General features: G+C 39.8%; 1 protein-coding gene across 1 annotated transcript in view; it reads left to right on the top strand.

Annotated features, from left to right (window-relative positions):
• gtf3c1 (general transcription factor IIIC subunit 1) overlaps positions 1-11,998 on the top strand; it is a 32,856-nt gene extending 20,858 nt beyond the window's left edge. Inside the window, exons 23-37 of the mRNA XM_079669036.1 lie at positions 618-750; positions 837-924; positions 2,029-2,090; positions 2,227-2,335; positions 2,422-2,564; positions 2,994-3,136; positions 3,224-3,308; positions 4,592-4,707; positions 4,814-4,873; positions 4,967-5,060; positions 6,554-6,726; positions 7,906-9,297; positions 9,905-10,044; positions 10,667-10,771; positions 11,607-11,998. Coding sequence (XP_079525162.1) covers positions 618-750; positions 837-924; positions 2,029-2,090; positions 2,227-2,335; positions 2,422-2,564; positions 2,994-3,136; positions 3,224-3,308; positions 4,592-4,707; positions 4,814-4,873; positions 4,967-5,060; positions 6,554-6,726; positions 7,906-9,297; positions 9,905-10,044; positions 10,667-10,771; positions 11,607-11,983 — 3,220 coding nt within the window. The 3' untranslated portion in view covers positions 11,984-11,998. The remainder of the gene's footprint in view (positions 1-617; positions 751-836; positions 925-2,028; positions 2,091-2,226; positions 2,336-2,421; positions 2,565-2,993; positions 3,137-3,223; positions 3,309-4,591; positions 4,708-4,813; positions 4,874-4,966; positions 5,061-6,553; positions 6,727-7,905; positions 9,298-9,904; positions 10,045-10,666; positions 10,772-11,606) is intronic.
• Positions 11,999-12,500: the final 502 nt, after the last annotated feature.

Below are 12,500 nucleotides of genomic sequence, written 5' to 3'. Positions count from 1 at the left end.
TTGTATGTACGAGTACGTTTAAAAAACTGTTCCTCGACGGGTTGCCCATCACTGTGGCTTTAGCACAGGCGTCATGGGAATTGTATTCCTTTATAGTGCGTTGACTACAGACGTCACAATTAGGTGGCCTTTCTTATCAAATCAAAATACTTGCTCCAACAAGCCGTTTAGGACAGAGAGTGAATACACATACTACACATACTACACAGAGATGCTGTGTGAGAAACCAATGTGAGTTTGGAACATTGAACAATGTAAATCTATTCTAGTAGAGCTCAACAATGGAATTATGATCAGTAGAAATGGCCATGACATGGGACCTTTAAAAAGAATATGACAAATGAACTGTATAATAAAAACTATAGTGTACTGCATTAAAAGCATACATTAGAAGTTAAGAGTGGAAGGGTGTTTAAATGTTACTCTTTAAAAGCTGCACAAACCCTGTTTAATAAAGATTAGCCGTAAACAACATAAGAGCATTTGACTTCCTCTGCCTGTTTCTATAAGATAATCAACTCAAACATTTGAACCAAAAAGCAGGTTACAGCAAAGTGTATAAAGTTAATTAGCAGTGTGTTTAAGTATAACTGATTTATATGTATTCATACACACAGGGGAAATCTCGAAGTGTGTGACGACGGTTCGATACCCGGAGACGGTAAAGGAGCCGGAGGTCTGCACTCTGAATTCTTCGCTCATCTTAAACGTAACTGGTTGTGGACCAATCATCTTCTCGCTGTGAGGACGGTAAGTGACAGTTTGTTTGTCCGTGTAGACGGAGACAATATTTAATATGGCTTAATCTTTTTGCACTCATTTGTTTTGTTTTTTAGACCCCAAGTGGCTTAGAGGCGAAGGAGAATAAAATCAGACTGAAGAGCCTGCTGAGTAAAAACTCTCTCAGGATCGCACTCAAAGCTGGTGAGCTGCTGCTTTGAGAACAAGTTTTTTAAATTATTTTATTTAAAGGGGCCCTATAAGGTTCATTTTCAGGTTCATGTTTGTATGTAGTGTCTCTACTGTGACATGTCTGCATGCTTTAATGTTCAGAAAGCTCTTTATTTTCCTCATACTGCCTGTGCTGCAGCACCTCTGTTCACCCTCTGTCTGAAACCAGAGCTCCGATTAGTTAGCTGACCGGCTCTCTTGTGATTAGTCAACCGCTTAGAGATGTCCCGCCCCTTAGCCTATCACGTACAATGTGTTTGAGCGCTTAGCCAATAGAAGCCCCAGAGTTACATTGTGATGTCATTATGTTCCTGAAGTAAACAAAGGAGTCCTATAGAGTGGTGCAGTGACGCGTCCTGAAACCCGGAAGTAAGCTACGCGTGGGTTCCTTCCGGTTACCTCGACAAAAAAGCAATGCAATTTCTCCATAGGATTTTGGATCATAAATCTAATGGGTAGATTTATGATTAGAAAATGATAAAAGTAGGCCTAGACATGTGGAGATTATCCGACTGAACAAAATGTGATCCGTCTCTTAAATGCGTTTCAACCACAGACCTTATTTCCAGCTATTTTCCAAAATCCTATGGAGAAATTGCATTGCTTTTTTGTCGAGGGAACCGGAAGGAACCCATGCGCAGCTTACTTCCGGGTTTTAGGACGCGCCACTGCACCACTCTTATCAGGCAGGGGGGGGGGGGGAAACTCCCTCTAGAGGGGACTTTAACCTTTGCAGACCATTTACATGCACACAAACCAATATCATAATAATAATAATAATAATAATAATAGGGCCCCTTTAACCACTTCCTGTGTCCAAAAATTACAAGCTTTCACATCCCTGTGTTACAAATGGACTGAACTTGTGAAATTATATAAATAATACATCCTGTTTATTGTGCTATTTTTGAAATGTCTTTATCAGTTTGGATGTTTTGGCATGAATTATATGTTTAGACAAACTTTTTAGGCATTAATTCTTAAAATAATTATTCAGTTTTGCTTCAAGTTCACTGTCCTACTGTTACAGTATTCCTATTCATGAATAATGTATTTGTATACATCTGTGTGTAACAGCAGGGACTATTAACCCTCGTTATTCGACTGCCAAACGATCAGTGATAGCAGAAACTATTGAGGTAAGAGTTTAATCCATTTTATTTGTTAATTATCATATAATCTTCGTATTAACCTTACAAGCTGTTGTTCAATGTTATCTGCCTATTGTGGTATTATCTCCACATGAACCTGACGAGCTGTTCTGTTTGTCACCAGGTGGATATTGAGCCTGCGTCCAGAAACCAGCAGGTGGTCGGGGGAAAGAAACAGAAGAGGAAGAGAACCAAGAAGGAGGTCGCCAAGCCCCCACGCAAGAAGAAGAAAGGTACAGCATGAGGATTTAAATTCATACATGTGGCTGATGGACGTTAGACTCGAGACGACTGACAGATTGTGTGTTTTTTCTTAAAGAGCCAAAGAAACGCCTGCCGGCTCACGACGAGGCCGACCACCGAGCTCTGAAGATGATGACGAGGCAGAGAGTGTACTGGTCCGTGCAGGAGGACTCTCTGATGATGCTCTGCAGAGTGGCCTCCAACCTGCTCAACAGCAAGGTACACACACACACTCACACACACACACACACACACACACACACACACACACACACACACACACACACACACACACACACACACACACACACACACACACACACACACACACACACACACACACACACACACACACACACACACACACACACACACACACACACACACACACTGCAATCAATTTTGTCCAAATAATTTTTTGGGCAAAATTTCAAAGCAATACAAAAAAGGTAAAAAAAAAATAGATAAAATTTATGTCTAAAAATATATATTTCCGGTTCATTTGTTTAAATAATAATAAAACACATTTTAAAACACTGTGACCTGAACAGTAATTACATGTTGAAGACTGTAAACAATACAAACTAATGTTACCTACATTCTGAACACTTGTTTCGATCCCAACCTAACACACACTTTGTGTTTCAGTTGAAGAGGCCGTTCGTACCGTACGTTGTGGTCAGAGACCTGCTCCACGCAGAGTTCGAGATCTCGATGGATAAAACATCCGTCGCTGTCGGACGTCGCACACGATACATCCTCAAAAATCCTCAGACGCTCCTGAACTACAGGTAGGAACACGAGATTGATAAAACACACACATTTATGCATTTATTAAAAACAATCCTATAGATTTAATAATGAACGCTGTGTTACAGGATCTGTCTGGCTGAGGTGTATCAGGACAAACCTCTGATGAGCCTCCTGGAGGAAAACAAACCTGCCGATCCCAGCATTGTCGAGGTCTGACGCTTATATTTTCCTCTAGTATTTTAATCCGATATAGATGAGAGTAACATATGCGTCACTTCTGGGGCAAAAATGACGGCTCCGCCCACTTTGGGGGGAAAACAAAGCTGTCATTTGAATGGCGGTCAATTCAAATTCTGTAGTTTTTGCCAATCCGTTCAGAAATGTAAGAACGTGGATTTTTGGATCTTCAAAGAGCGGCAAACAATTACATTAAGCCATTGGAAATCGACGATTGGGCTCGATATATGGTTAAATATAGCAGTAGGCGATCGTTGTCCATAGATGAGAGTAACATATGCGTCACTTCAGGGCGAAAATTACGTCCCCGCCCACTTTTGGGGGAAACCAACGCTGTCATTTGAATGGCGATCAAGCCTGAAGCCACAGAGCTCTTCTGTTACTGTCCTTTCTTCTTAGAGGAAGTCCAGAAACACGTAACTCTGGATTTGTTTTAATGTTTGAGGTGCAATAAACGACACAGCAGCTTTTTGGCATGATAACTAAATTATTTTCTGTCTCGCTCATGAGAGTAACAGCCGGCGAAATGACGGCCTCGTCTACTGATTTTAATTTAACCATATATCGAGCCCGATCGTCGATTTCCAATGATTTAATGTAATTGTTTGCTTGACTGGCCATCGTGATCGGGCTCTTTGAAGATCCAAAAATCCACGCTTTTCTTACATTTCTGAACGTATTGGCAAAAACTTCAGAATTTGTATTGACAGCCATTCAAATGAGAGCGTTGTTTTCCCCAAAAAGTGGGCGGGGCCGTGACTTTTGCCCGGAAGTGACGTAGAAGTTACTCTCATCTATGGGTCACTTCCCTGCCAGCATGTTATCTACTTATTCAGTTACTGTATTTTAAAACGACAAAACACAAATGGGAAGTATGTTTTATATTTGTGTATATGTTTGCTTGAAAATTGACAAATACTTGTAAAACAAATGTAGTATTTTCTAATTTATAAAAAAACAACAGTCAAGAAATATTCAAGAACATTTTTTATATACAAATATATTTCTTTATATACACTGTTTGTCAACCACATTGAACTGAATGTTAAATTGGTGTATCAAAAATAGTTATTCAGTGTTTTCCCTCAACATATTTCACATTAGAGTTTATTTGTAATTTGAGTTAGTATCCACTTTTTATTATCAGTTTTTATAATTGTATTAACGCAATATTTGGAGATGTGATGTGATTGAATACATGATCATATTAAATAGACGTGCAGCTTTATGTAATATATCTGTCCGTGTCGTTTCAGGATTGTGCAAAATCGTTCTTGGAGTACGCCCGGCTGCTCCGACAGAAGTTCAGCTCTGTGGTTCTGAGCGCTCGGGAGATGATCATGCCCGACACAAAACGCCAGCTCTTCTCACGGTAAGAGGAGGAGGAGGAGCGTGACATGTTAACATAAATGCAGCAGTGAAGTGTGAGGTTGTAATGTGCGCGTGTGTGTGTGTGTGTGTGTGTGTGTGTGTTACAGGTTCAAGGTCTCAGCGATAGAGAGTGGAAAGCGTGTGTCATGGAAAGACAACATCAACTCGTGAGGAGTCATTTATATTTCCTTTTTCTGAATACATTTAAATTGTCATGGTGTGAGTTAATTGATTGTGTGTATGTGTGTGTGTCGTTGCAGCAAGAATGATATTCATGCCATAGTGTTACAAAACTTGATCCAAAGCACTCTGGCCATGACCAACAATCAGATGAAGGCGTCCAGATCCTTCCAGGTACGGCCATCTTTAATTGACCTCCTTCATTTACACCGTCACACAAACTGAATCACAATTACAACAAAAATTAACCTTGTTCCAGACATAGAAATACAGAGTTAATGAGTGGTTATACCATTACATGAAACATTCATATACAAAATAAATAACTAATAAAATACACTTTGGGTTCAAAGAAAGTCTTAAAAGTTTAAAATTGTTTGATTTTAAGCATTATATTTTCAAAATGTACAAATATGCTTGATTCAAACATAGTTCCCGTTACATGCAAGATGTTTTACATAATCTGGTGTTTCCTCTACACCAGTGTTTCTCAAACTTTTTCATACCAAGGACCACTTAACCAATAAAAAAACACTCGCGGACCTAACTCCACAAATATCCAAAATCACATCGTTTTTCTAGAACAGATTACAAATCGCCTGAAAATGGTAGAAACAAGTGGCAACATGTGTGACGAAGGTGTTGCGCTGGACTATATCATGCAATCGAAAGTAGGCTCACTCCATTGCGGAGATGTTCCCGCGAGAGTGCGGAAAACTTAAATGTATTTATCTATTTCAAATGTGAAATGTTACCAATATACTCACGGACCACTAGGGGGCGCTCACGTACCACCAGTGGTCCTTGGTATGAAAAAGTTTGAGAAACACTGCTCTACACATTCAGTTGTGTCAATACAAAATCTAAAATATTTGAAATGAAACAATCCCCCCCCTATTTTCTCCTGGAGTCTCACACCAAAGACAAAACTCACCGAGTGCTTAAAGTGATTCTGTGTATTCAGTGTGTTTGGCTTGCACGTGGGGTATGCTGTTAATGTGCGTAATAGCAACGGTTTAGATGTGGAGAAAAAGAGGGGCTGGACCATCTTGATTTAGTTCCGTTTACTCTTTGATAACGTCACAAACCCAGAAGACTGTGGAGGAAATTCTTAAGAGAAACTGATAAATGATTCATGGACAAAGTTTGTGTTTTGTTATATTCAATAAAGAAAGTCAAAGTGAAATCAATCCCAAATGTAGGAACAGAGCTACTTCATCCTCAGAGGATAGAGAAGTTCTGCACCCCAGCTCACTGTCACACTCTACAGTAGAGATGAAAGCCAACTGGTCCCACGCTTAAATTCCCTTAGGCATCATTTACACATCCCCACCATTAAACCATTAAACCCCCTCGTCCTTAACCATTTGCATATCCCCCTTTCACACTTCCTTTTGCCCTCCTGCAATATAAACCCTTAACACATGTGTCTGTTAAACATATACAAGACTACAAATACAATGTAACAGTGTAAAAGGCAATCTGAGTATAAGACTATATTTTTTAAATGATCATATGATCATTCGACACGACAAAGACAAGTCTTAACAGGAGGGTCTTAAGATGCTTTTCAAAGGTGTCCCTCGTCCCACTCTATTGCTTTCACAGTTCTACAATTGCAGATACACAACTCACGCTACCCTCTGTTTATCTGTCTTCTCCCTCAGACCTTCCACATGTACAGTAAGTATAACCAGGAGATGCTGTGCCAGGCGTTCATTCAGTGCAGGAAGAGAGGGCTGGTGAACCGGCGCCGCATCAATCAGGCGTTCGGACCGAAGAAGAACCGAGCGCTGCCCATCCTGCCCATGTCCTACCAGCTGTCCCAGTCCTACTACAGGTACACAGCAGCACAACGTTCAACTCCTTCTATCTATCATTTGTATTTCAGTTGATTTTCTTAATTTTAAAATGTATGTCATTTTTCATGTTTTGTTTTTTGTTTTCATTTCATTCCATATTTTATTCCTTTTCATTCCATTCTATTTATATGTGAATACTGCTATATTTTAATACATTTTCAATTATTTCTAATATTTGTTATGCTATTTTTTATGTATGCACCACGACATCAAGTCAAATTCCTCGTACGTTTACATTTCTGATAATTTAATGAATTATTTATATTATTTGTCTTCTGGTTCCATCACTGCTTTATATTTTGTTTCTGTACATTTGTAATTCGACATGTATATTTTCTACTTTTGTTTAATGCCATTTCATTTAGGGCTGCACCATATTGGAAAAAACTGACACTGCGATATGAAAAAATCCAGGGATTGAAGTAGAGACCGTTTTTTTTGTCCGCAAACCATCCTTTCTTGAACTTGAATGTTATACAATTGGTATTTTTCTAACTATATTTAACCGGATGAAGGATTTTAGTCACGGACGTCTGGATCTCAAGTTATTGGGGCCAGAAGCTGAGCTAGCTCGGTTAGCAGCGCCGAACTGCCCTGGAGAAACACATGAAACGACTTTATTCAGTGTTTTTACCTTTAATCACCGGGTCCGTTTGTTTTGGAGATTTGATTGTGATTGGTGGTTTGCTGTCCCTCACTCAAGTACCCCTGACATGAGAGCCGCGCAAGTTTTCCTTTTGTAGCAAGCAGCAAAAATAATTGTAACATAACGTGTTTGAGTTAATTTGCCTACTTAATATCGCACGTCCTGCGATGCGAATATAGCGATTATCGTCACGACACAATATATCGTGCAGCCCTAATTAAATTTCTATTGAAATATTTACATTTTGGAAACTTTTATTTCTTTACATTTTTATTGTACAATGCCATGTCTTGTTATGCTGCTGCAATGCAAACATTTCCCAAATTGGGATCAATAAAGTACTTCTTATCTTATGTAACATGTAAAAGTACATGTTGGTTCTTGTGATACGATTGAAACACACATACCTTCCTCTAAAAGCTGTCTTAAGCTTCTGTTTCTGATTTTAGTAACTGTGAATATTTGGCTAAACATTCAGACTTTTTGACCATTCCTCTCTTCCTCCTGTCAGGTGTTTCTCGTGGCGTTTCCCTAACTCGCTTTGCACCGACTCCTTCCGCTTCCTGAGGAGTCTCATCAACAACGGGACGTCAGACGACCAACCCGTCACTGCGTTCTACAATGAGCCCGAGAACAGGGCGGAGAGCGGAGACGTAGTAGCGGAGAGAAGAGCGGCATCGGAGAAGAAGAAAAAACAAAACCAAGGAGAGGAAGAAGGACCAGTGAAGGAACCAGAGAAGGAAACCAGTGACTCTACAAAGGAGGGAGAGAAGGATCAAAGTAAAACGGAAGGAGAAGAGGAGTTAATGGAGGTGAACGAGGAGAAAAACAAAGCAGAGGAACAGAAGAACCAGGAAGACTCGCTCACAGCTGATTCTACTGAAGATCCCTCCAGCAGAGAGCAGACGGACAACCCTCCACCCAGAGAGGAGACTCCAGATGTGTCTGCTCCTCCAATACCTTCAGAGGAGCCTCCAGATGTTGCTGCTCCTCCGATAACTCCAGAGAAGTCTCCAGATGTTGCAGTTCCTCAGATAACTCTAGAGGAGCCTCCAGATGTTGCTGCTCCTCCGATAACTCCAGAGAAGTCTCCAGATCTTTCTGCTGCTTCGATAACTTCCGAGAAGTCTCCAGATGTTTCTGCTGCTGCTTCGATAACGCCAGAGGAGCCTCCAGATGTTTCTGCTGTTTCGATAACTTCCGAGAAGTCTCCAGATGTTTCTGCTGCTGCTTCGATAACTCCAGAGAAGTCTCCAGATGGTTCTGCTGCTGTTTCGATAACGCCAGAGGAGCCTCCAGATGTTTCTGCTGCTGCTTCGATAACTCCAGAGAAGTCTCCAGATGTTTCTGCTGCTGCTTCGATAACTCCAGAGAAGTCTCCAGATGTTTCTGCTGCTGCTTCGATAACGCCAGAGGAGCCTCCAGATGTTTCTGCTGTTTCGATAACTTCCGAGAAGTCTCCAGATGTTTCTGCTGCTTCGATAACTCCAGAGAAGTCTCCAGATGTTTCTGCTGCTGCTTCGATAACTCCAGAGAAGTCTCCAGATGTTTCTGCTGCTGCTTCGATAACGCCAGAGGAGCCTCCAGATGTTTCTGCTGTTTCGATAACTTCCGAGAAGTCTCCAGATGTTTCTGCTGCTTCGATAACTCCAGAGGAGCCTCCAGATGTTGCTGCTCCTCCGATAACTCCAGAGGAGCCTCCAGATGTTGCTGCTCCTCCGATAACTCCAGAGGAGCCTCCAGATGTGTCGGACATGCTGCAGTTCTGCATGGAGTCCCCGGGGGGAGCGAGTGGAGTCTGTCTCAGCCTGATGTCTCTGGGACTGCTGAGTGTCTTCATGTCCATCCCCAAACAGGTGGTGGTGGTGGACAGCAACCTGGTGGACAACGACGTGGTCAAGAGGTGAGGAGTAATCCGTGTGCAAACATTCATTTGATTGTGTTAAGTTTACAGGACATTGTACAGGGTGGGGAGCAATTCAAGAAAAGATATTAAAAACACTTGTAATATATACTGTATATGATCATGAACAATCTTAGACAAACAATGTAAACAACTAATGCGTTTCCATAAAGGAGTAGGTACTCTCATTGTTCAAATTCTTATACAAAATATAAACAATAAAATAAATATATGGCATGTCCAAAAAATTAGTAAACACTCCCAATAGAGAAATGTCATCCTAAAAGAAATATGTCATTCTCATAAATAATATGCATAAAAAAAGGTTGATTTAGTTTATGTTAAAGAAGCTGAAGGATTTATTGTACACTTATATGATCCTAACCTATCAATAAATAATCTAATATTATATTATATAATATCCGCTAAAGATACTGAAATGATTTGGCACCAAAAATGTAATGTTCCCTTTTTGTCTTTGGCTGGAAGCACAAATCTAAGATATTTCATAATCTGGAGAAATAAATATATAAGAATATATAAATTGACAGTTGTGGAAATGTTGTTACGGTTAAAAATAATAATGTTGAGGTACATTTTTTTTCAGTTTGGTGGCGCTGGAGGAAGAGGACGAAGATGATGATGAGGGTGAGGATTGCGAAGGGAAGAAGAAACTGGAGGTGAAGTCACATCAGGCGTCTCACACCAACTACCTGATGATGCGCGGATACTTCTTTCCTGGCATAGGTAGAGTTAGATTTTTTCACTTTCTTCTTAGATATGTGTTTTCTGCTTTTGGGTTTATTTGTGTCCTTCGTCTCTGCAGGATTTGAAGTCAGTAAAGGTTATTTTTTTAGATACTTCATTTGAATCGCTTTGCACCGGATTAAAGAGGGTAAAAAGAAACATTTTTGGTAAAGGCACAAAGCTTTGGTTTATATTTTCTCAAAAGGCCCATATCTAATGACGTTTTAAGAGATATTAGACACTTATTAAAAAAGATAATCCCTATTTCTTTGTAATTTAATTCGGTCAATTTGACTTGGATAGAAAAGTAATTAAATACGGTCTTTATTTACAGACAAATTCTCTCTTTTATGTCTATATATATATTCAAAGCTCAAATGAGAAGTGAAAATGTTTTAATGTCCATTTTGATTTATCAAGAAAGAATGTCAAACAACCTTTTGTTTTATCTACTTAAATGTCAAGTTATTTTTGTATTTCTCTCTTTGATATGGTTGTCAGTGTCTAATCTATATATTACATCTATTTAATTATTCAGAAAAACTTAAATAAAGATGAATCAATAAATAAAATAAAAGTAACATTCTGCCCTTGTAAAACTGTGAATTTGTTTTGTTTGTAGTGAAAATCCGTAACTTGAACACTCTGGATAACATCGTGGTGGAGTCGTGCATCATGAAGCTGCAGCTGCGCAGCACTCCTGCTCACCAGCTGTTCAATACAGAGGGTGAGTATCCACTGTAATGTAACAGAGCTGCTCAATCAATCAAAGATATGTGAATGAAGTCTCGTGGTGCTGCAGAGAGTCCCAACCTACTAACTTTTCTACAGACATAAAAAAAAACTGTAAATATTAAACTCAATTCAGGAATGTTAAAATGATCTAATTTATTTACTTTTATTTTATTAATTTTGTATTTGTTTTTTAATAGCTAATTTGAATAATAATTAGGAAATGATCATACACATTTTTTTATTTTTTTTATTTTTTTTCAAAAGATATTGTGAATAATGTCTCGACAAATCATATCGCAATGCAATATCATTCAAAATGATCTCAATCACTTATTTTTTCCAAATCATGCAGCACTACCAAGTAATACACGTACAAACACTGGGTGTTTCTCAATGTCGAGGACGCTTCCTTGGTAGCACATGTACCTCCGAGCCACTTGCTTCAGAAGCGAGGCAAGAATCCTTCCTAGCCTCGGAAAACGAAGAATGATGCAACAGGCTAACAGGTGTGCGTCATATGCGAGGCCCCGCCTTAAATGGAGTGCGATTTCCACCAAAGATTTGGAAATTGGTCCGTGCGCAAAGCATTGTGGGGATTTTAAGACCGCAGAGGATACACATGTGCAGCCTCGAAATGTTTCTCTACGTAGACGCCGGGCTCGGTAGAATTGCAAGGAGCCTGGACATTGGAACAGTCCTTCGGCGGCACTCGATGACGTAGCATCCTTGAAATAGTGGCTCTGGAGCATCCTTCCTTGACATTGAGAAACATCCACAGCTTCATTTGCAAAAAAGTAATTATTTATTTCCTTTGTCTTCATTTTTAGACTCTCCACCGCTGGACTTGTCTAAATGCGGTCCATCCCTGCTGCCCTCCGTCCTCTCCTCCTCCACCCGCTCTTCCTCCCCCTCTCCCTCCTCCTCTCCCCACAGTGTGAAGGAGTGTGAGAGGCGTTTGGTTGAGCAGAGAGGTTACACTCCTCAGGACGTTAAAGCCTGTGCTCAGCTCAGGAGGAGTCTGGAGGCAGCGAAGGAGAGCGGTTTGGGGGTCCAGGACCTCTACGAGACTCACGCTCAGCTGCAGGAGGCGCAGGGGGGCCGTAGCAGGAGCCTGCAGCGGTACCTGAAGGTAACACGGACAAACAGACGCAGTATATTTGATAGTAGGGCTGCACAATTATCAATTAAGTCAAAACAGTTGTGAAAATCGTTTCAAATATTTGTGTTGAGAGAAAGTGTAAGCAATAGTACAGACTTCTTTGGGGTGGAAATCATGCTTCCCTTTTTCAACATAGAAGACAAACAGAACAGCAACAAGAAATAATAAAGAAAAAACATCATGACAGGAATACCATACTTAATGACATACCTAATCATAGTGGGAAAGAACATACGAAATAGTATATATATATATATATATATATATATAATACAAATAAACAAATGAGCCCAGACTGTCCCAAAATTCTGAAAAATCAAGAAAGAAAATCACATTGATGTAGATTATTCAAAACAACAAATCATTGTTTTACATACAGTATATATAAATAAGAAATTGGAATTTTATTTTATATATAACATAATTATTCAACTAATAAATAAAAGATCCATTGAGAATAATATGCAAAAATAATCCCATTAAGGTGGAATAGCACATTGGATTCCTTTGTTTACTTACGGAACACAGTGACATCACTAACACTCTCAATTCTATTGGCTAG

This window comes from Notothenia rossii (assembly GCF_949606895.1).
Source record: "Notothenia rossii genome assembly, chromosome: 1".
NCBI classification, from domain to species: domain Eukaryota; kingdom Metazoa; phylum Chordata; class Actinopteri; order Perciformes; family Nototheniidae; genus Notothenia; species Notothenia rossii.
The sequence above is the reverse complement of the archived record's forward strand: the minus strand, read 5'-3'. Positions and strand labels throughout refer to the sequence as shown.